This window comes from Neopelma chrysocephalum, unplaced genomic scaffold (assembly GCF_003984885.1).
Source record: "Neopelma chrysocephalum unplaced genomic scaffold, ASM398488v2 Primary Assembly neopelma1_42, whole genome shotgun sequence".
Taxonomy (NCBI): domain Eukaryota; kingdom Metazoa; phylum Chordata; class Aves; order Passeriformes; family Pipridae; genus Neopelma; species Neopelma chrysocephalum.
Genome location: NW_020897700.1, coordinates 12,254,495 through 12,278,318, shown reverse-complemented (window position 1 = coordinate 12,278,318; position 23,824 = coordinate 12,254,495). Strand labels below are relative to the sequence as shown.

The 23,824-nt window shown below is 34.8% G+C and overlaps 1 protein-coding gene across 3 annotated transcripts in view; it reads right to left on the bottom strand.

The window, feature by feature from the left end:
• Positions 1-279: 279 nt before the first annotated feature.
• The window catches only part of GLRA3 (glycine receptor alpha 3), an 89,246-nt gene continuing 65,701 nt past the window's right edge, over positions 280-23,824 (bottom strand). Inside the window, exons 7-10 of one of the 3 annotated variants that reach the window (XM_027676695.1) lie at positions 11,956-12,170; positions 10,226-10,372; positions 5,007-5,126; positions 280-1,223 (exon numbers count right to left, since the gene is read on the bottom strand). In XM_027676695.1, the coding sequence (XP_027532496.1) occupies positions 954-1,223; positions 5,007-5,126; positions 10,226-10,372; positions 11,956-12,170 (752 nt within the window). In that variant the 3' untranslated portion in view covers positions 280-953. The remainder of the gene's footprint in view (positions 1,224-5,006; positions 5,127-10,225; positions 10,373-11,955; positions 12,171-23,824) is intronic. The other 2 variants (XM_027676697.1, XM_027676696.1) reach the window with 2 other exon arrangements.

Here is a 23,824-nt window from a genome sequence, read left to right as displayed (position 1 = left end):
GTAGCATGTAGGAGATGAATGTGCATAAACATAACTGTGTTCATCCTCCAAATGCTTCAGTGGAGTTCACTATTTGCTTTCAGTTGTGGTCTGAGATCTCTTTGCATTGAATCAAAGTGAAGTATTGCAAAATTTTTATGTAGTTTGTCTATTTCACTAGCTGTATGAGTTTTATGAATTGAGAAAAAAATCCCTTAAAATATAAAAAATATTAAAAAATATGTTTCAATTATCAATGTGTAAGTAATTAAAAGAAAAAAAATCCTTTGCAGGAGTCAATACTTTACAAATTTTAATATATTTCTCATGTGATAGGCAGACTATTAGGCTGTATACTTTGTGCTGTCAGAGATTATTTCAGCAAACAGCTTCCAGGGGAACAGTAATATAAATACATTTAGTAAATTATATGACTTAAATGTGTCAAACATATTCATTGCAAAACCACCAGTACTGTCCTTAAGACTAGATCAAGTCCTTTAAATTGTTTTCTCCAATCAGTAATTTGTCATTATATTGTAAAATTGAAATCAAGGTTACAAACACTAATCTATTCTGTAATACTGTGGAATTTACCTAGGGTACTCAGGAACCATTTTTAAAATTAAAAATACATCAGAATTAAAAAAAAATTAAGGACCATCAGAGAGTACTGTACAGTTATACCACTGTGTAACAGTATGTATAAATACTTGGCAGTAAACCTTCAGTAGAGAGTGATTTACAATGAAAAATTTGTTAATATTTAGCTTTACAAGGAAAGTTTGCAATAGCAGATGTATCTTTTCTGGGTGTCATTCTTTCATCCTGGTCATTGCAGGCCACGCAGGATCTTTTTTCACCACCTCAATGTTTTTAACTTTTCCAGTCACTCCTCTGATGTGCATTTATAACAAAAAGCTTCTGGTTGAGTGTGACAGTCAGATCTTTATGTACTGCAAGCCTTAGTCTTGTTATTGGTGAATGTCCTCATGCCTGATGATTTTGTAAATTACCCAATAAAAAATGTTGAAAATCAGAAAGGCTAATGGGAAACAAGCTCTGGATATTGTGTCTATCTTCTTGGCCCGGTCGATGAATACCTTTCTCATCTCCTCAGGGCTTTTTGGTACAGCTTGAACAGGATTATTTGGCCCCTTTTGTGTCATTCCATCTTTTGCTGGCACGCATGGGCCCACTCCATATGCTGTAAAGCTAAACTGACTTTCACGTGCATCATCATCCTGTTGGACCAAAAAAAAAAGAAAAAAAAGGAATATAAAGAAAAAGAGCAAGAAGGTGTTTTTTTTAACTACTATTATTTACACAAATCTTACCTGCTGCTAAATAACAATTGCACCATTACCTCAATGACTTCTTGAATCCACAGTTTATCTTAACTGGTTGAAATTTCATCCCTATCAGTGTCTGTCAAAAATATTGCAGGAGTTTTAACAAGCACAGAATTTTTCTATTTGTTTATAGATTCTGTAATCTATTTAGAGAAATGAGAAAGCTTAGTAAACTCACAGTAATTTAGCACACAACTTCTGATTTGGTTTGTTTCCCCATTTACAGTAAATATCCGCAGTCTTCAAATGGAAAAACTTCACAATGGTCTTATAGACAACAACCATTAAGCCTGTACACTGCTTAACAAACCAGGATCCTGGCCTCTAGATATCTAGAGATACTCATCATAAAATCACTAATATTGTGCACATTAATTACATTAGTGAGAATTCTGCCTATTTGGCAACTGTATATTTAGTTAATTGTATCTGTGTGCCTCATTTCTGCTGATCCCTGTGAATGCATCATATAAAGAGAATAGTATGTGAAGTGTTTTAGTTTAAAATACAGTGAATGAAAACTAAAGGCCAGATTTTTCTTCCAACTCATTCTTCTGTCAATTCAGGGGAAAATTGGCAAAGACATTCAGAATTCAGGGAACTTTAAGAGAAAGTGATTTTTAATCACATGGTACAGAAACAAAAGTACGTGGTCTGAAGATAGATATATTTTCATATTTCATATTTATATTATTCATATCTACAATATTAATTTACATTTACAATATTCATATTTAAATTAAAAAATGTAGCTTGTGTCTGGAGACATATTTTTTACTTCTCTTTACCTAGTTACAGGTATCCTCAAGCAGTAAAAGAGGCACATATGCAGGCAAATAAATGATACATAGCCTGTGAAGCCAGAGCCAAATTTGGTTCCGAAATATATTCCAGTACACTCCTTCACTATGTAGGCTCCTCTAGGATAGTCACATGATTTTGATGGCATTCACCATTTTTCAATAATTTTAAATTCAAGAATATCTATTTTTCATGCCTAATTTATCCTAGTTGCTTTGGAATTTTAGACTTTCGTGAAGTATATAAATTATTATGTATATGTTAGTTCTTAAAAAATTATTTTGAAAAATAATTCACATATGTATTATAAAAGGATGTGAGCAGCAATTTTCCTTTTGTAAGCAAATTTTTGATATTTTAAAGCACTTCCTAGCTAAAAAAGTATTTATTTATTTATTTATGTGCCACAGTCAAATAATTAGAGTTTCAATTCAATAGTTCAGAAGCAATATTTGCTTTACTTTGACCTCTTAGTTTATACAAATGCAATTTCTCAAAGATCTCAGCTAATATCCAAGCTTCCAAATTTTTCATTCTGAAACTGCCTGTGACATTTGGTAAATCTGAAAATATTTTTCAATGGAGAATTAATTCTAAACATATTTAAAACTTCCATCAATAGTACTTACTTGAAGAACCATTTTTAATTACTCTGTTTAAAAAAAATCCAATCAGGTTTCTTAATAGCTGAATAAGTTAGCTGCAAAAGAATGCAGATAAACTACTAAGTTTGAAGTGAATTAGTTGGCCATCAGCATGACCATCAGGCAGAGATGTAGTTATCCCCCAACTGCAATACTTTTTCATATATGGAAACTGAACAAATGAAGAGACTAATATAGTTCACCAAAACTACTGTACTTCAAATCTGTATCAGATTTTGCCTTTAAAAACACAAAAATAAAGAAAAATTAACATGAAAGAAAAGGAGGAGGAAAAATCACTGACTTATTTTACTATGGAAATGAATAACAGAAATACAAAATGATAGGATCATTATTTGATGACGTGATAAAACAGAGATTTAATTACTACAATAGTGTTCCTCTCCTATCAGAAAAGAATGGGAAATAACATCTTTAAAGCAATTGTATTCCAGAGGAGTTGTAGTGTTGTATTTTAGCTAACAGAAGTATTAAGTTACAAATGCACGGACTGTGAGAATTTACCATAAACTTGCCATTTAAACACTGTCATATGTGCATTTCAGAGTTTTGTGTCTTCATGCTTCTCCAGAAAATAGTGCTTATAATTGCACAGGCTGAGAAAGACAGTAAAATAATTCCTGAGTAGCAGCTTTCGGTTATACATGTTTTCAGGATGAGGCACTATATACTAAGACTTTACCATCTCTGTTTTAGGCTTACCTGAATGGAATGATCCCCTAGAATGTTTTCAAGGACAGATCTCTCCTTTTTTTTTGTGCTTGCAGACATCCTGTATTCAGTCTGCCAGCAGGCTGCTTGGAAATGCCCTCTGTTGTTGAGGAAGTGCTGTGAAGGTCCTTCTAGCAGTCCAGCATTTTTGGCCAATGTCTGTTGGATGGTGTCTCCATGAGGTCAGGCAGGATGTTTGGAGCCTGCCAAGTCAGATCAAAGTACTAGGGCTAATGGATATGCAGGAATTGCCACCATAGTTCTTTTCTAGGGTAGCAACTGGATTATTCAAAATGTGGTTCTGCAAGTTTTCCGGCAGGTTCATAATGCAGCAAAATCACTAGCTTGGCCTCAGATTCGTATGAGGGTGCTTGTGCACAGCAGGAAAGATGCATTTACTGTTATTATTGATGTTAACTTTTGAGTACTTTTTCAAAGGCATTTATATAAAATGTCAGTGACATCCCATTTTTTTTTATTATTGATTGGCTTGGCTAAAGTCTGTCTTTTTGACTAGAAATATTTCTCAGAATGCATGCATCTGAGTCTGCCACTGTAGAAGTCATCTAAAAGACGTACCCTGTATACTCCAGTTGATAATCTGGACAGTGAATTCTCCTGAAAAAGTCCTCCATATTGGTTAGATTATTTGAATTTTATAAGTAATAAGGAAGCTTTTATTTCCCCTTGTGTATTTTAGTGGATCATCACCAAAGAAAGTGATTTCTCATAGATTTTTGATAAAACTTTAAAAATCCTATCATGAATGAATTTTAGTAAGAGTTTGATTTGAATGCACTTTTCACACATTCAGCTCTAAAATTAACAACTGGAAAGTTACTCCACATACAGCTAGATATAAATATTTTATAATCTCTATTAAAATTACTGTAATTTAAGAATGGAAGTAAATTTAGATAACAATTTTCATTTAGAAAGTTAGAATTCTTTGAAGATCTGAAGAAAGTAATTTTAATTAGGTTATTTCTGTATCAGTGCTGTTCTACAAAATATTTAACTATAAATTAATAGAAAGCTGTCACTGTCTGTGGTCTTGTGACCACACTGTTTTCCATTCATATATTTAATAATATATTTATCTTGAGGAATAATATATATAAGGGCTGAAAATAACTCCACAGCCTATTATAGGTTGTGGTAGCAACTTGAAAGCTTATTTGAAGCCTTGACTCTAGTAATTTGAACACTACATTTTTTACTGTTCAGTTTTGAGAAGGAAACTGTTAATGAATTGTCTTGCACTACAAACAGTGCAAAATTTTAGTACTATGTTTTAATCCAGATTTAAACAGATCAAAATGAATTATGAAATTACCAATACAGTACCTTTATTAACATTTCACGTCATCACATACAGGTAGCAATGAAGGTATATGAAGTTCACATGGGAAGACATTATTTCAGACAAAAGGACAGGGCCTCTATTAATGATTGGATATCACATTATGACAAATGGGAAATCTTCTTCATAGTTTACCCTTAAATTTGTACTGTAGATTTGAGGCAAAGTCCCGTCTATAGGTCCTGTACATCTCAAGCCATTGCTATGCTGTAATGATTCACTGATTTCATTTCCATCAAGAATTCCCTCAAAATACTTTCATCAAAACGGATGGGTTGACCAAAAAGAAAACAAAAGAAAAGAGGTGTGATTACCATTACAGACAATCTAGTTTGCATGTCTATTTTCCTCTCTAAAGATATGGTGATCTTTAGATTTTTGAAAATAGGATTAAAAGATTGAATAGTCCTGAAAACTAAATACATATTAACAGCTGATCTAAAATAAAAGTGTTATTATTCAGTATATATACAGAGTTAATATTTTTCCCCATAGAATGTAAATGCAACTAAGAAAAAGCACTGATCATAGGTGTGTTTCAATATCCCTGTATGGCTTCTAATTTTGCCATTTTTTTCCTTTTGTCTTTCAAGATGGAAAGGAGTGTAACTGTAAATGAATAATTAATATTCATTCCTTCTGAAGGAATGGCAATATAATGTTTCTGAAATGGTTCTGTTCACTAGACAGGTTTTTTCCTCCATCAGAGACAAAGCACTATGGCTCATATACTGAATAACAAATGAGGTCTCAAATTGGGAACCAAAATTCCCTTGTTCTCAGGATTCATTATGCCATTTTTGTAATCATAAAGGTATTAGACCCTTTAAAAAAATCTCCTATGCCTATTGTGATGATTATTGGCAAATGCAATGAGTAGGTTCTATATTATGTTGCAATAATAGTTTTTATTTATAAATGTATTTATAACACAATCCCAGACGCTTCAAAATTTTTGTTAATTCTGTGCAAACTGGATTGGGCCTCTGGAAAGAAATTTGCCATTCAGTTATCTGGAATCACTGAATGAGGTCCATACTTACAATCATAAAAAGGGTGGCCAGAAGGTGCTGTTATACCTAAGAACTGTCTTTGATGCTGCTGTAGGTGTTGTCTGGGAAGGGAGGCTGCAAATGAACTAAACAGTGTAAAAAAGAGGAAGTGACTATAGTTGGAAAAAGCATTAGAAAAATGGCAAGGATAGATGAGCTTTGTATCCCAAAATATCTTATTACAGCTCTGTACATAATTGCAATTTGTATAACTGTATAATTCACTGCAAGAGTCTTATCCAAGTTCCATCATATGCTTTTTAAGAGAGAGATTCCAGTTCCTTTGTGTTTTCAATCAGCAATGAGAAGGAATAACCCATAGTTTTAATTAAATTTACAAAATATTCCAACCCATGAAAATCTTCAAATTTGTTTGAGCATATGTTTAGACTTAGAATTGAATTCAATGATTTGAACAAAGCATCTGAAAAATACAGGAGAGTCAGTACGTGCAAATACAAGGTACTACATTTAGCCAGAAATGATCAACTTTGCAAGCATAAGATGGAAAGCCAATGGCTCTGCAGTAGTTCTGGAAAAAGACCCAGAAGATATGGAAGGTCACAGTCCTGATACGGGTCAATAACATGATGTTGTTTAGAAGGCAAATGGTAAAATGATTTGGATAAACAAGTGTATAACTTGAATCATTTGATCCTTTGGTTGCTTTCAACTGTTACTGGGTAGATTTTATGTTGTTCTTGTTGCAAACACAGTTTTGAGGAAGTATATGGACTTATTAGGAGAATTTCCAGGGAAGGCAAATGAGAAGAAACAAACAAACAAACAAAAATAAAACCAAAACCCCAAACCAAACCCCAAAACTGTACCAACTGGGAATACTTAAAGAAAAGACTGAATGGAAATGTGCAAATGGTGACACAAAGGAAAGAAGTAATCTGTTTTCTGTGCCCCTCCTAGAAAAGCCATGAGAGGCCAAAAATGCAGTAGTAAAAAACGTTTTAAACAATTGGAATATATTTCGGGGAGCTTGTGGAATTTTTATGACTAGGATGAATTAGGTATAAATGATCTTGACTTAAGGCAGGAAAATGGATCCACTGACCTCCCAAAGGCACTGAAATCCAATCATTGCACTATTATTTTGGTTAAAGTAAATATTTCTTGCAACAAGCATATCTTCTAATTACAAAGAAAATAGACTTTGGAAATTCTTCAGCTGCCTTATTGCAATTAGATATTATTTATAAATATTCTCTTCTGTCAATATATACCTAGAACAAAATATTTCCAAACTCATCTATTTTTTGCCTTTTGCAACACAGTCGAATCACTATAAGTTTTGCTGTACCCTTGCAGATAAAATGCCAGTGCCAAAAAAAAAAATCTGTACTTAATGACTAGAATTCACCTGGTAGAAAAACCTGACATTAGTACAGTGTCCCAAGAATGGAAGCATGCAGAATGTAAAAGTCTAATAAGTTATCCTAATGGATATATTTCTCCAGTAGTTTTGGACATAAATACTGAATAGAATAGTGTTTTCCACTTTGCAAAGGAAGAGGATTTAATGTTCAAGGGAGTCCCTGAAGTTTATTTTAAATGCAGCCTTTTAAAATAACTTCTTTTCACCTTTTTTGACTTTGTGGTCAAATAAACATTTCTTTATACAGTTTTAAAAGTTAATGCAATCTAATTCTTGACAGCCAGTGTCTGCTTGACCTAGTCCAAAAGGATAACAAACATACAAAACTTTATAATCATGAGCTGTAGTAGTCAACTTTGAAAAAGACAAAAAAAAAAGGAAAACCAGGTTACTTTGACTTATGTTCCTGGGGCCTACATTTCATGTAAGAAAATGTGGTGAATAAATAATAATATTTGTGGTAAGGAAGTCTAGTTATTTACTGCATTTTTTAATCTGTAAAACATAATTTATTATTTATATACCAGAGGGTTTAGGATGTGATCCAAATTTTTTGGAGGAAATAAAATCTCCATGCTGTAATATTTCCAATCCTGTATACTTGATGGCAAGGAATGGTTTAATAAAACATTGAGAAAGAGAGAATCAGTTAGCTGAGCTGTCTCTAAAGCTTGAGAAGGTGTATTCTCAAAGGTTAACTCTGGCCAGGAGCTCTAGCTCTACATGGGTTTGGAGTGAGCCAGGAAACATTTAGTTAAATTAATATTTTCTGAAAAATTACTGTTTCTCTAAAATTGTAACCTTGCATAGGAAGAAAGTATTTTTTTGTAAATTTATACTGAGAAGCCTATCTTGTGATGAAGCTTACAGATACAGGAGAAAGGGAAAGCCATATACCCCCAAAAATATTTAATACTCTCACCTGGGTTTATTATGAAGGAAAGCATTGAAGTGCACATCTCCATCCCTCAGAATCTAAGGGGAGTACTTTAGTCCATACCCTGAAGTCTCTAGGTCTAATCCTGTAATTTTACGACAACCTAGCAGGCAACCTACCTGAAGCTAAAGACTGTCTAATGAAGTGTAAAATTAGAATAAGGACTTTTAAGCGTGAATTCAAAAATACCGTGATGTCAAGCACTAATCCAGCAAAACACTTAAGTCAGTGAGGTTATTCATCTGCATATTTTTTTTTTAAAGAGGTCTTCTTTTAGAATTGTTTTGTATCTGGTGGATCCTCCCGTACATACCTCTAAGCTGAAATTTCATTGATTGTGATTGCTGAACAAGTGTCTTTGGTGAGTTGGAAGTCTTGCTAAGAGAGAGCTGGAAAGAGATTTGGTATGATTCCAAGGAATCATTATCACCTGCCAGTTTCTAACCCTAGGCTCATAATAATTGACCTGTATTTAAGAAATATGTCATTAAAGTTGAATGTGGTAAATTTGCTTGAGATCCAGAAGAAACTTTCTCAATGTGGCGAGAAAGATGAATGGACTAAAGGTATAGTGACATAATATATCACTCACCACAGCTGTTTGTATTTGATACACCATGCATTTGTTGGGGCTCACCCACATCTGTCCAGTAACCTGTGTCTGCCCCATCCCATTCTTCCCATTCCAAACCTTTAAGCAGCTTTCAGAGAGCTGCCATATTTCAGAAACAAATACTCTGTCACAAAACCTATTTTTTTCTGCTACTGTCAGGGAGAAGAACAAAGCCCATTTTTCATGGGGATTAATGTTGAAAGCAGGTACATGCAGTCTGAGTCATCATCTAGGCCACAGTACATGAGTTTCTCTGTGCAGCTTAAGAAGTCTGGGACTCAACACACAAGGGCAGGCAAATGTATGAAAATGTCATTTTCATTTGACTGTCCAGCCTGCCTCTTAACACAGAGTCTTACTAGCAGAGACTGCTTAGGTAGGTTTTACAGCAGTGCAGATTTTCAATATCTTCTGAGTAAGAGTGAAACAACCTATAAAATGTCTTCTCCTTGCACGTAAGCAGTAAACATGAGGTAAGTCTTCAGGAATGAAAGACAACAGAACTGAATCATGTTGCTATGATCAGACTTCCATCCACTAGTAATATTCTAGATAGTAACTGAAAGCCTGTGGAAAGATGGGTACTCACTTAATGGATAGGCTGGAGAACTATTTACTCTTCATGAAATCAGAAGTAGGAATTATATACTGCTGTAAGAAATTTTCCTTATTGCTTGATTTAACTGCAGGCTTCAGAGTTCAAACTTGCAGCCTTAGCTGTTTGACTTTGCACACTGGTAGTGAGTTATTTTACGGTAGTCTATATATCTCCAGCTATAAAATAAATATTAGTAGCCATTATGATATTAAAATTTTTTACTATTTATATGAACAATTTGCACTAAATTAACAGGACAGAAGAAAAAAACCACACATTTATCAGCCTTTTAAAGTAAAATGTTTATTCTTCCACCAATAATGTTACTTGAAAAAGTATTTCTTGTATTAAAAAATATTTGCATGAAACACAGCTGTTAAGGCTTTGAATTGAGTACTAGAATTAAATTAGGAAACACTATTTGTTGAATCTCAATGTAGTACAAACTGCTGCAAATACCAGCAACATTCATTCACTGAAGAATAACCTAACTCCTCTAACAGAGTGAAATTCATGTTGGTGCAGATGGCTCCTAAATGCTCCATGCCTCATGTAAATCCCTCTTAATCCCTCCTTCGGGAATTGAAGTTGGATTTATGCAGTTTACAGTCCTTGTAGTGACCCTCTGCCTATAGTGAATTTTATGCTGTGCTGCCATTTTATTTATATTGCCACTTTAAGCTGTAGTATGTTTACCAAATTAACCCTATACCCTGGCATAATTCAGTCAGATTCTCTTTCAAAGCTGTGAATACCATTACTTTTACCTTGCTCTTCTTCCTTTTGCGGCGGAATCGCAGAAGTTCTTTATGCTGCCTTGACACAAAGTTTACAGCTGCATACTCCAAAAGTGCAGAAAATACAAAGAGCAGACACACTGCCATCCAGATGTCAATGGCTTTGACATATGACACCTATGAAGTTAAGAAAGGAGAAGATCAAATATGTTAAAGCCACAGATGTGAAACTAAGTATTTCATGTCAGCAGAAAGTGCATTAATACCTCCACATCCCAATACTACTGATATCAAACAAAACTTAACATGAAATTACATAATAAGAGGAATAAAAATTCAATCTATAAATCGTTATTTTTTAAAAATTTACTTTCACAAAATGTGTTTAAATCATTAACAGTTCCTTATAGTGTACTGTATCACAAACATCCCAAACCAAATAATCCACAAGAAACACGTGCTCTTCCCCCATTTCTCCCACTGACATCTGTGAATGACACTAAGGAATCGAAGAATAGTTTATGGTAGGATTAGTGGGAATTCCTGTATTAAAATGGATGCAACTGAAAATTCCCGGAATAAAAATTAGGTAGAAGAAGGAACATAGGTAGAGAACTCTGATATGTTCATTCATTGCTAATATAGTCGCAGTAAATCAAATATATAGTTTTAAATTAGTCCTGTAATTTTGACACAGTGAAAGTACTGAAAATCAGATACAGAATAGAGCTCATTGCAATCCCATATGGCCAAGCTCAGATGCAGGACATAATCTGAACCAAGAAAGTAAGGCCTGCTTCCTCCTTGTGCACAGATTTAAAGAGCTATTTAATATAAGCAAACATAGCTAGCTTCAGGCCTCAAAATCTGACAAAACCCATATATAGCTCTCTGTTAACCTCTTACATTGTTTTTCTGAGTTTTAGAGCATTCCATTTTCCTATCTGTTGATGTTACATTTGGGTCCATTCAGATCCATATATCTGAGACACAAAGCATGCTCAATTGTCTTAGGGCTATCTATTTTACTTAGGAAAGAATGCAATTAGACAACCTAAAAATATCGTGGTAAAACTAATACAGAAGGGGACTTTGTGTATTTTTATTGTATACATTTTATTTCTATTAACTGCAATGACACAGGAAGAAGGTCAAGGAATAAGCCTTAAAATGAAACAGAAAATATTCAAAGTAATTATAATTCAGAAAACTGAATAATTAATAATAGAATAATTAATAATAGAAATAAATTTTTAGCAGTTCACATTGTGTTGTAAACATTTTTTACACAATTGTTTGGAGCTGTTTAGGTTCACATTTTTCTACATTTTAATGTAACTGTGTTTGTAACTAGTGAGTTAATTAAGTTTTTGAGAAAGGAATATAATTGAGAACAGGTTAGGATCCGTGGCCTTTAGAATTTCAGTTGTAACTGCTAGTATGTCATCAGATACTGGGATGTGAAAAAGGATGAGCTAGTCAATTATTAAGCAGGATTTATGTAGTATTGAATAACATTGTTTTCATTTCTTGTTAAGGTTCATGGAATTTAGTAGAAACGTGGTTGGGTAAAGAGCTGAGATGGGAGAAATAGAATGTATTTGTCTGGAGAATAAAAAAAATCCCTAAATATTTCAAAATTATTTATCTCCTTTAGGAAATGGTTGAATGCTAATAAGCAAAACACATAAGGTTGATTGAAAGTGTTTGTCCCATAACATTATGACTAATGTAGTACAAACAAAGGAAATTTTGCCTACCTTTGGAAGAGATGCTCGTGAACCTGAGCTTTGTGTTGTCATGGTCAGCACAGTTGTTATGCCTAAAGCCACTCTGGCTGGAGCTGCATCCATATTGATCCAAAATGACACCCAGGAGAGAATCACAATCAATAGACTCGGTATGTACATCTGGATGAGATAGTAACCCATCTGTCTCTCAAGGTGAAATCGGACTTCAATACATGTAAACTTTCCTTTTTATAACAAAGAAGAAACATTCAATAGAAATAGAATGATTTTTACTGTCAACATCTAGTCCACACTCTAAAGAATATATGCTCTGTCAAATATATTTGTTCACAAATAAAATATTAATGTTTGGATTTCTCTTTTTAATATGCACAGTCTCCATTATAATAGGGTATCTACTGGAAAGAAAAGGAACAGAAAACCTGAAAAATAACAATTCAATAACCTCTGAAACACTCATTTCCATATAAAAACTGAGTCACAATGCATTAGGACAATAAGAAGTTTCCCGTGGGTGATCACAATTTTTTGCCATTTATGGTTTGGAAATACATCTGTGTGCAAAGAAAGTGCTTACTCCTCCATTGCATAACATCTCCTTTATATTTACATTCAATTTTAAACTTAATTTTATTTTTGTTTAGTCTAAAAAAATTGCTAAAAATATAGTGAAATCAGTATGGACATTAGTTTGTCAATAGGAGAGTCTGCTAAGTCTCTCCCTTTATTCCTATTCAAACTGTTCCAGCTCATAAGTGCAATGACCAAGATTCAAACAGAAATTGAAGACTTGAGATTAGGCAACTTTAGGAAGGTACTTAAATTACTTAGTTTTACCCAGGTACTGAATATCAAGGAACTTTTACTCATTTAACCAAAGTAGAACAACAAAAAAACCCTATTGCTGGCTCACAGAAATGCCATAAACCCATTTTTTTTATATTATCCAGATTGCTTTTTTTGTTTGTTTGTTTTTGTTTTTCATTTTTGTTTTTTTTTTTCACCCTGTAAACTGTAGATTATATCACAGATCTTGACCTGGTCGCATTAGATCTTCTAATTCTGCTCAATGTTCATATTAGTCGCATATGAATGGTGCTGAAGGCAATGCTCTTACTGTAAGGGGTGTATACATTAAACCATTTCGTAGAGTAAGAAATATACATAACTCAGTTTTCTTCCTTATTTTGAATGAAAGCTATTTCTTATTCTAAGTTTAACATGGAAAGCTGTACAGTTATTTATTTATTAAGCGGTATGAAGTTTTTTGGTTATGTTTTCCAGTAGTTTTTGATAGCTATTTTCCCAATCAATTTTTATATGCAAAATGTCATTTTATACCAAATTGTTTCACATTAATAGTTATTTGATATTTATAATATTAAAATTAGATATGTAATGGACTTATTTATGAGCTTATCCTATACTAATATATTGTGTATTATGCTATGGCAATAACATTAGGTATACAGAAACGAGGTTCAGATAAAGTCAAACTGAAATATTTTTATTCAAGGCATATTAAGTGATTGTAAATACTTTCTGAATTTGATTATTTTCATAACAGTTCTCTTAAGAGGCCATTAGTTCTCTCTATGATGCCATAATCAAGGTAATTTTATGACATTTTTATTCTGCTGAGGCACTAAAAAAAAATTTAAAAAGACATTCATTATGACGTTCAATTTTAAAATTACATTCTTTATCTGAGGAGTTTTATATCTGCAAGCTCAATTGTTAGTTCCATTCCTAATTGCCAGCATTTTCTGAATTCTATCTACACTCCTGAAATCTGTGTCCCAAATCCTGGCTCAACCATCTGCTGCCCCAGCTTTGAGACCGATTTCTGCTTCAATCATGAGACGAAATATTGGTTTAACAAAGTGAATGGGAATTTTGGTGTTTACTTCAGAAAAGGCTATGATTTCCCCCTACATTTCTCTTCCAAGGTGTCTTCAAAAGAATACCTACACAATATATTCTTTCACTTAGCTGGTCAGTACACCCCACATAACTAGAAGTTCTGCACCGACTGGCCTTTGTTGAAATCATATTCTTACTTCAAACTGGTTTTAACCCTGAAGTTTTCTTTTTTTTGGGACATTCATTCTGTTAATTCAGCAGCTTTGGACAGCAGCAGTTTCCTCATACACGACAGTAAATCATGGTGGTAAGGAGTGGCAAAATGCATCAACCAAATCTAGGCCTCTTGCAAAGTCATTTTGTTTGGCATCACATCAGCAAGAATCATTCAGCATGCAACATTTTCTTCTTACAAGGTCCTATATTCTCCTTTCAAAACAAATTAGGAAGGAAAACTAAGGGGCATCAGAGTGCATAATATATGTGTATGCATACATGGAGTGTCAATAAACATTGGCTACTGCTTGTATTTTTTTTTCATCCAGATAAATGTGGGATAAGAGATCTGACTCTCTTTCCTGAGTACTGCAGTGAACTTGAATTATTACAGACCACTCAGCACAAAAATTCCATAGTCCTAAACAGGGACCAGTAAATAATATAGTAGCTCTCATATGGATTATTTTATGTGGTTGAAAATCTGAACTAAGGAGAAAGAGAGGAATAGCCAGGCACAACAGGATCCTAACAAAATGAAAGATATTCTAAATGAAAGAGGTGTGAATATAATACATTGTAACCACAGAGGAAAAAGTGGGGATTATGAAGTGGCCAGAACTAGGACTGAATGATGTGTCAACAATTTTTTGCTTGGTTTTCTTATTTTTGGAAACATCATTGGTCAAGGTAAAAAAACCCTCAAAATCTACAGCACCAAAAACAAACAAAAAAAAAGGAAAAAAGAAAGTGAAGTGAGTCTCAAAGTGGAAAAATAACTCCACACCATGTGTGACTTAAGAGTCCTGCCTTTGTCTTAGACCCACTGAGTTTATGGACATGCCACGCACATATATCAGTGCTTCCTAGTCAAGACCACTGTGTTCCTCTGTTCCATTACAGCACTGAACAATTAATATATGGCAACTCCCCTGGGAGACTGGTGACTACCCAGGTTAGACGCTTTTCTCTGTTACTCCACTACTGAATGTCAGAGAAAGGTAGCAGTTGGAAGTCAGTCTCAGCACTGCAGTCGCAGCAGTTGCTGGTCTCAGTGTGGAAGAGGTGATAGTTTTTTCCCTTCCTGACTGACATCAGAATCACCTGCATAAACTTAGCTAATGAAGCAGGGTGGAAAAAGAAAACTAACTATGTGAGCTTCAGATAGGAGGCAGACAGCAGAGGCTGTGCTGTTGTTTCCCAACTAAAGCCAGCAACCAGCTGTGGGCCTCTTTTTTCTTCCTGTATTCCATTTCAAATTCAAAGCCAGCTTAGCTGTGGTTTAATCTATTTGACTGGATGCTTGATCAGAACAGACATACCCATGAAGTCATCTCAGCCGGCAAAGGAGACAGACAAGCATCTAAGAGCATTGCTCTAGCAATTAATTTTCAGTACATAAAAGATAAGCTCTAGTTTGTTTTGATATGCACTGTAAGTGTCACAGAGAGTGCCTAGGGGAAGGATAGGATACTTTCTGGTATTGTGGGTTTGCTGAGGCTGAGCAAGAAATTATGACCTGATGTTAGTTTCAGACTAGAGCAAAATATAGATGTGCTCACAATACATAAAATGGACAGATTTTTGTCATGCAAAAGAAAGAAAAGCTATTGAGGGCTTCCTAAAGGATAAGCATTCTTTCCTGAAACAAGGTAACATTCTTTGTGTTTGTAAGTCTAGCCTAACCAGGGATTTAAGTGTGCTAAAGGCACCAAAAGTGCTGAGTTGACGAATGTTGTACCTATGCATGTGAAGTGAATGTGGTGGTGTATATGCATGTGATGGTGCATTTTTCTCTCTGACCCGTATTCTTTGGTAACAACAATGTTAGAGCTGCTGAGGTGGCATGATTCCCCTGCAATGTCCATGCTGAAACTAATAGGTAGAGGAAAAATATATACTGCAGTCAGTTTATATGATTTTTCTTCCACTCAATTAGTGCCTAGATCACATACTGTTTTTTTAGTTGTTGCTGCTGTGGCCAACAGTGAGTAACCTAAGAGCAATTTTCTACTTTAGCACATCTTCCCACTGCACAGCCTCCTCTGGCCGTGGCAGGTGGTGTTTAAACAATGGGCTATGCAGGTAGCAGTATGCTCGTGTGATTAAAAGGTACTGTCAATAGTGTGGGATGTGAAAGAGAAATCAAGCATAAGTAGTAAATTCAGGCCCTAAAGAGTCCTCCTTTGCAGTTTCGTCTGTCTCAAACTGTTCCAAAGACAATAGTTGAAGGAGCTTAAAAATTCTTTGTTCTTTTTTAGCAGCCCTTAGGATGCCTTTTGGGGAAAACTTTTCTTACTGTACCCCTACAATGTCATAATCATGTTTACAATTCCCAGAAAGGCTGAGTAGCTGTTTCGGAAGCTACATAGAAAGTTTCCATAAGGGAGAATCACTTTAGAAAACTGAGTCAAGGAAATAGTGTGCCTCAGAAATAATTAAAAAAGGACTAATAATATTTAATAAATAACTATGAAATTAAAATAAATAACATAGTAAAATACAAAGTGAATAAGTATAAACAAACCAGAAAAGAACTAAGCATGCATTCAACTGGTAATCCATGCAGAATGGAGAGTTATCTGCTGAAGGTTCTTGATACTACTTTAGATACTAGTAAATGGTAGTCTGACCCTCCTTGTAAGTCATTGATAATGCTAACTATTCTACTGTGAAATGTTTTATGGATTTAGAGAGGACTATGGCTTAAAGACTATATAGCTTGATGAAATTACATTAATCTATTTACTTAAAATTAGAATCTTATACTGGCTGAACAGAGATGATTCCAAATTGAAAAATTGAACTAAGTTAAGCATATCTGAATAAATCTTCATAGAGTGCTGCAGAGTATGTGCCTTGGATCTTGGAAGCAGATATATCGTTTTCTGATTCCAACACATCTGTTAATATGGGTTTAGACTATACAATTCTACTTCTAACAGTGACTGATGGCCAACAAACAGCCAGCCTAGCAGTCAAAATATTGCTAGCTATGAAGATTTCCTAAGAGAGTCCTGGGGCAATTGAACTGTGAAGACTGTCCTCTCCTATAACACTGCATTTTCCCCCTTGATAAACAATTAGAGACACAGGTTTAACATGAAATTAGGTACCGAGAGACAGCAGGAAAGGAGAAAGGGAGACCGAGACTACTTCAGTGGCTAAGATATGCTCAAACTAAATGGCTGTCTTACTTAGATTTAGACCTCTTAATACAATAGCTCCTCCCATTTGTCTGTCTTCTGGAAATCCCTTTATTAAGCAACTCAATTCCTCCACTCTACTAAACATTCAAGTTCAAAATGAGCTTGAAAATTGTATTAAACAGAGTATTTACTTCTAGATGCTTCAGCAGTGTTTATAAGTTTTAGACTTGTAAAAACCACAGTTCCTCATTTTATGTAGAAAAGATAACATATTGCAAAAGCCAGCTGATACACTTTTCTCTATAGAAATAAAAGTAAAGACAGTTCTTTCCTCTAAAAGCAAAAATTAAAGAGTCTTCTTCTAAAATAAAACAATAGGTGGACTCAAGAAACAGATTTTGTATGGAATGATGTAACATGGCTACTGCACTTTTTAACTTTGACTCTTTTCTAGTGCTTAATACCTTGGATTCATAGGTTGTCATTAAATAGTTGCTATTGCAATGCTTTGAGTATTCTTGTCTACTCTCTGCACCTCTGTATGAAGGAAAAAAAGACAAATATTTACTCAAAAAAAGTCTATTGCAGGACGACCAACACTAAGAATAATTTATGAGATATAATATATACAGCAAATATGATCTATCTGTGGGCCATCATAGACTTCCCCTTTGCTGTATTTTTCCAGCCCTTCCGTAATGCTGGTTCTGGCATTCATCTCATCTTGGGTTGGGAGACTTCAGTGTCATAGGTAGTAGAAAGCTAGTCTTTTATGTGTGTGTTAAAGCCCCAGACAGACGAAGTTTTGATCAGAATGGTCCTGAAAGAAAATCATTCATCATGCAATTAAGTCTCCTGCATGGATAAACCCTAATATTTTATCTAGTACACAGGATGGAATCACCCTGGCAAATGTTGCTACTGTCTTTAGTGAGAGTGTGGGTATTGGCTCCAAGCGTCTTCAGATGAACTGGGGGAAAAAAAGCCCCCAAACATCAAAGAAAAAACGTTTTATTTTTAGAGTTACTAAGGTTGAAAAGAAATTTTCTGAGGACAGTTTTTTGTTCTAACTGAAGTAACTTTAGCTAAAAATACACACAGTCTCAGAAGGAAATAAAACTCTATTGCCCTAAGAGGGATGACATAGACCACCAACACTTTCCTTTGCTTTTTGTTGTGTGCTTTCTTTCTTCTCTGCGTCTGTTAAAATAAGATTGCAATTAACCTGTCTTGGCAACAGCATGTTATGTATCACCCTGCAATCATAATGGTAGATGATTTTCACAGAGAGCTTGAAGGAGAATGAAATATGTAAACTGTCTTTTCCATAAGACAATACTGTCCCTTTCTCTCCTGTTTACGTCATTATCAGAATCACCACATGGCAAGCAGTCTACTTGATTTTACCTTGTCTGACACTTCCTTTTTATTCCTCCCAGAATGTGACACCGTCATTTGACAGGAGCTCTGCTTTACTTATTATTGAAATACAGTTAAATGCTTTCACTCCTTTTGTCTTTTAATGATAAAATTTCTTAAACAAAAAATACAATTCATAAATTATGTGCATGTAGAGCTCATTATTTCAAGAGATTGTACCTTTAAAATTGACTACATATAAGTAAATTTAGCTGAAATTATTTTCATACCTTTCTAGGAAGAAGTCAGGGTAATCAAAAACACTTGATTAGCTCAGTCTCCAGAAACTTTGCAGTTTGCATTTAATATAAATTGCAATTTGAGTGTAGTTTGCTGATAAAAACTGCTTATAAAAGTACTCACCTTTTCCTTGTCATAAAACAGATAAAACAGGTTGTATGTATCATCATACAGCCTGAACAGAAATTATGATTTTCCAGTGTTTGGCATATAGAACTAGACAAATTGTCTATGTATCTAAATATATATATCTAAAGCCAAAATTCACAAAACAACTCTGGGAATGTATTACCATTCAGTTTTTCTTTCAAGTTTGTGGATATCAGTAGCATATTGGGAGAAATCAGTACTGATGTTCAGACCTGTCGTTGACTACATAAATTCCTGGACAGGAAGGAAGTGTCTTTATGCAGCTTTTCAGGAAACAAATACTTGGGCAGGTGGTAAATTTAACATTGGTGTAAGACTGATAATGACTGCAAGAAAAGAAAGTTGAAAATAAATATGGAAAAGAGAAACTAGGGTTTCTTTCAGCTTGATAAATTTGCACTTGCAGTTCCTGTCTCTCTCAGAATGGAGGACCAAGCGGCATTAAGCAGGACCTTCGTGGGCTGGACAACCCACCACAACATTATAGCAATTTGTAAAATCAAATACACAGTTTTGCAATTAGGGTGGAGTAACCCCATGCACTGATACAGGCTGGGATGGACTGGGTAGGCAGCAGTTCTACAGGACAAGCCTGGGAGCCTGGGAGATATCAAGTTGAACAGAAGTCTTGTGATGAGAGAGACGAGCTGTACTGTGTTAGCAGGGGCAGAGAGGAGAGAAGTATGAACTAAAGAGATGTCTAGATGTAACGTTTCTACTTTCAGGGCAGCTGTTGAATTTTTATTCAATAAATCTTTAAGGTAGAATGCTTAAATTTTGATCAGTGCAATGGTGACAACTGAGGTCTTGAGAAAAATGCCTTGTTAAGAGTCAGGAAGTGCTGGCTTTTTTACATCACATTCTCAGCCTGCCATAGACTTTGTTTGCTTTTCAAAGTGCTTATAATTTCTGCTTTTTCAGTGAAGGAATGAGCAACTTCAGAGATTTCACACCCATACACTACCTCCTGGATAAGAAGTGCAAACTTTCTTTTTGGAGAAATGATCTATTAAAAAAAAGCATGTTAAAAAGCCATGGCTTAAAAATCTCTACTATCTCTCAAAAAGAGTGGTTTAGGTGTTTGTCAAAACAATTAGGGGTTTGAGTTGTTGTTGGCAGAGTAAGGCATCAAAGCTATGTCTCCTTTAATGACTATCACTATAATGTCAGCTGAATATAAGGCATTAGGTCGGAGGAAGGTGAGACCTAGAAGGGCTACAATCTACAGGTTGTTAAGCAACTTGCTTGACCTTATGGGGGAACCAAAGAGATTATGAGAAAAGATTGTGTTTGGGATGTGTGTGTTAGGAGGTTGAATGGGGAATGTGGAGTTAAGAAAACATGCCATTCATCAAGATTGCAATTATCAGAAATGGTCACATATGGAATCCATCAGTTCTGGTGGTGAGTGTAGGAACCATAGTTCCACTGTTTGCAGGACCACTATATCCAAACCTTTGAGCCAAAAAGCATTAATAGACCTAAGACAGTTCTGAGCAGCATCATTCAAGTGCAAGTGTTGTGCATTATCCATGGAGCAGGAATAAAACCAAGACTCAGAGCATTTCTGTTTGTGCCTGTTAACCAACTCTATTATACACGAATTCAAGCTATTGTATATTGGGCTTTCTGCAGCCATGATTGAAATTATCTGTGATTGAAACAAAAATTAGGTGTTGCATTCATTGCCCAGGGGAGCAATGAATGTCACATAGGAATGTGGCAAAGCAAGACCATCCTTGTAACATAAATAGTTCATATGTGATTTTGCTGGTTGTTATGATTCTACTTCACTTCCCAAATGTGTCACTGCGGATATGCCTGTGGATGCAAAACATGAAAATTATTGGAAATGTTGTTGTGTCACTTCAGAACACAAGACTTGATGAGCCATTTTGCTATACTTTTGCTGAAACTGTTATGTCTCTATATTTAGATGTAGTTTGTTTTTTGAGCTCTTGTTACAGTTATTAATTTTCAATTGGGCATGAAACACTGACAAGATATGCACTGATGAGTTTCCACAAATTGTCCTGAAGCTTCATATTAATTTTTTTCACAGAGAGAATTTGGAGACTTTTTTTTTCTGTTTTACAGGATGTCTCAGAAGAGTTTTCCATCCTGTGTTGTAACTAAATTTAATTTGAAAACTCTTCTTGGCCACTTACTGCATACCAGCTGTAGTTGTTTAGCATTATTTTAAGAATTCAGTTTATCTAATCTATCATAGGCCAGAGAAATAGACTTCAAATTTTGAAAGTTGATTTTTTTAAATTTTGTTTCTTGTGTGGTGTCCTAAAGGCATATCGGCTTGCAAAAGCTCATTGCAGGAGTCTTAACAAAGCACATTACTGTTCACATATCCAAGTGACATAGTGAAAACAAACTCTTAGCTGTTGTTGTCTTTTAAGATAATGTTTATGGGTTTTTTGTCTACAAATGGTAGTTAATAATACTGGTTGTAACAAAGAAATAAAATGCATTCTTACACTCCTAGAAACCAAATCCCTCTAATCTTATTAAACTCACTTCATACTGAAGACTTGAATTAAAAAAAAAAATTACTCTGGAGAAAATACTGTTATCTTGAAGAGGAGAGTATCACAATAAATGTAGTCCTGCATGAGCAAGACCATCTTTTTTATCTGATTTGTCCTCCCAAAGTTCTTCTAGATCTGTTCCTGTAATTTTATTGCTGTAACTCAGAGCAGGCCACTCTGCTGCTTCCTCTGGGTGAGGTCATACCCTTTTACCTGCAGATGGTGCTGCTCAGCATCACATTTTTCCCCCTTGCCCATCACAGGCAGGTTCCACAGTTGTGCGATTGTCTTCTCTTTTGCTGATGTTTTTTAAAGTCTCCATCGTCTAGTTGCATCCAGGGTTCAAGTTTTCTGTGTTAGCAAATACTTTGACTTTTTATGGACAAATTGTCCAATTATTTTTTTCAGGAGAGGCATGAACTTCATCCATCTTTTCAGGACTGTGGGTTGCACTGACGCTTTACAGCACGCTTGGCCACAGAAATGCAGTTTGGCCAAAGCAATACAGAGTATAACAGACTGCTGATTGGCCACACTGTCCTCTAGACTTATCACAGTAAACCCTTTTTCACATCTAAATGTGACAGAATTGCACAGAGATAAGCACACTTGTCTTGTAGCCGCATTTTGAGAAGCATGAGGCCTCACATACCTCATGTTAATAACATCTGTTGCTCCTGCTTCTCAACTCAGTGTAGGGCCACAGGGAAAAAGCAGTAGACGTTAAGTTGACCCCATACAACCTAGTGTAGTATGCCTAAGTGAAGCATGTTCTCCTATTTTTCCTTAGATGAAAATTCACACCAAATTAAATAGGCTTGAAACATAGGTTGTGAAGAAAAATGTAATGCCTCAAAAATATTGAAACAATGAAGTTTTAATCAAAAATATAAGGTTTAAACTATGATGATTGTAATGTGAGTTCTCAGACAAACGAGTAAGGGTACAACTCAGCTTTTGATGAGGTGTTTGGAAATCACTGGAAATTACGAAATTTTAAAACAGGTTTCCATTCAGTACCAGGTTACACACCATGTTAATGTCTTAATTCCTCGGTTAGAGATTTTTTATGCATCATAGTATGCAAATGAACTTCGGAAAATATTCTATATCATGAATTTGCACTTGTTAATATCACTAGACAGGATATAGAAGTGCAATTACAGGCAAATGTTAAAATGGCACAAAAGCAGGAGGGGGATAACTTGCCTGTATGTCTCAAAGGAGACAGCTGAAAATAATGAAAATAAAAATTTCTTATTTGTCATAAGGATTATGGTAGAAAGAAAAAAAGGAATAATAGGAAATTCTATATTGTCATTAACAAAGAGATGTTTGAGTGAAAAAATTACCCTGCTATAGGTTATGTATCTCCATTTTTAGAATGTTTTTAAGGATTATCCAGATATTAGTATTTGTACAGTAAAAATGTATGTTAAGTATTTCAAATTTATTTTAGGAAACACTTCAAAATGTCTTTATCAATATCTTTCTCCTCCAAATGGAAATCATTAGAGAACCTTTTTTTCTCTCAGGTCACCACAACAGTTGTGATAAAACTCAGGGTTGAAAAGCACTCATCCTTAATTTTGATCACAACAAGACGTTCCTTATGGACACCACCTATTTAATTTTTTCCCCCTGACATTCCAGCAGAATCCAAATGAATCATTCTAATCTTAAATTTTAAAATACGTTTAATCTAGAGTCATATTGGAGAGCAGAAATTAAAAGATACATGGATTAGAATAAGAGTTCTAGATTTTTTTTCTTGAGAGAAGATATAAGCTATGCATCCTTAGCCATTGCTACATGTTTTTTGAGGATTATTATGCTTGAGATTGTGCAGTTATTGAAATAGTTTTTTACAATTAAAAATGAGATAACTGTATTATTAATGTTAATCCCCTCCTTTTTCAAATAATCCCAGAGATAATGAGCTAAATATCTCAGTTCTACAAAGGCTTCAATTCAGTATCATAAATCATAGAATCATAATCATAGGATGGCTTGGGTTGGAAGAGACTTTAAAAATCACCTAGATCCAACACCCTTGCCAGGGGCAGGGCAGCTTCCACTAGACCAGGCTACTCAGAGCTCCAACCACCCTGACCTTGAACACTTCCAGGGTTGAGGCATCCACAACTTCTGTGGGCAACCTGTTCCAGTGACTCATCACTCTCACGTTAAAGGATTTATTCCTAATATCTGATTGAAACCTACTCTCAGTTTGAAACCATTCCCACTTATCTGCCACTGCATACTCATGTCTAGTTTGTACACCTAGGCATTGCACACTAG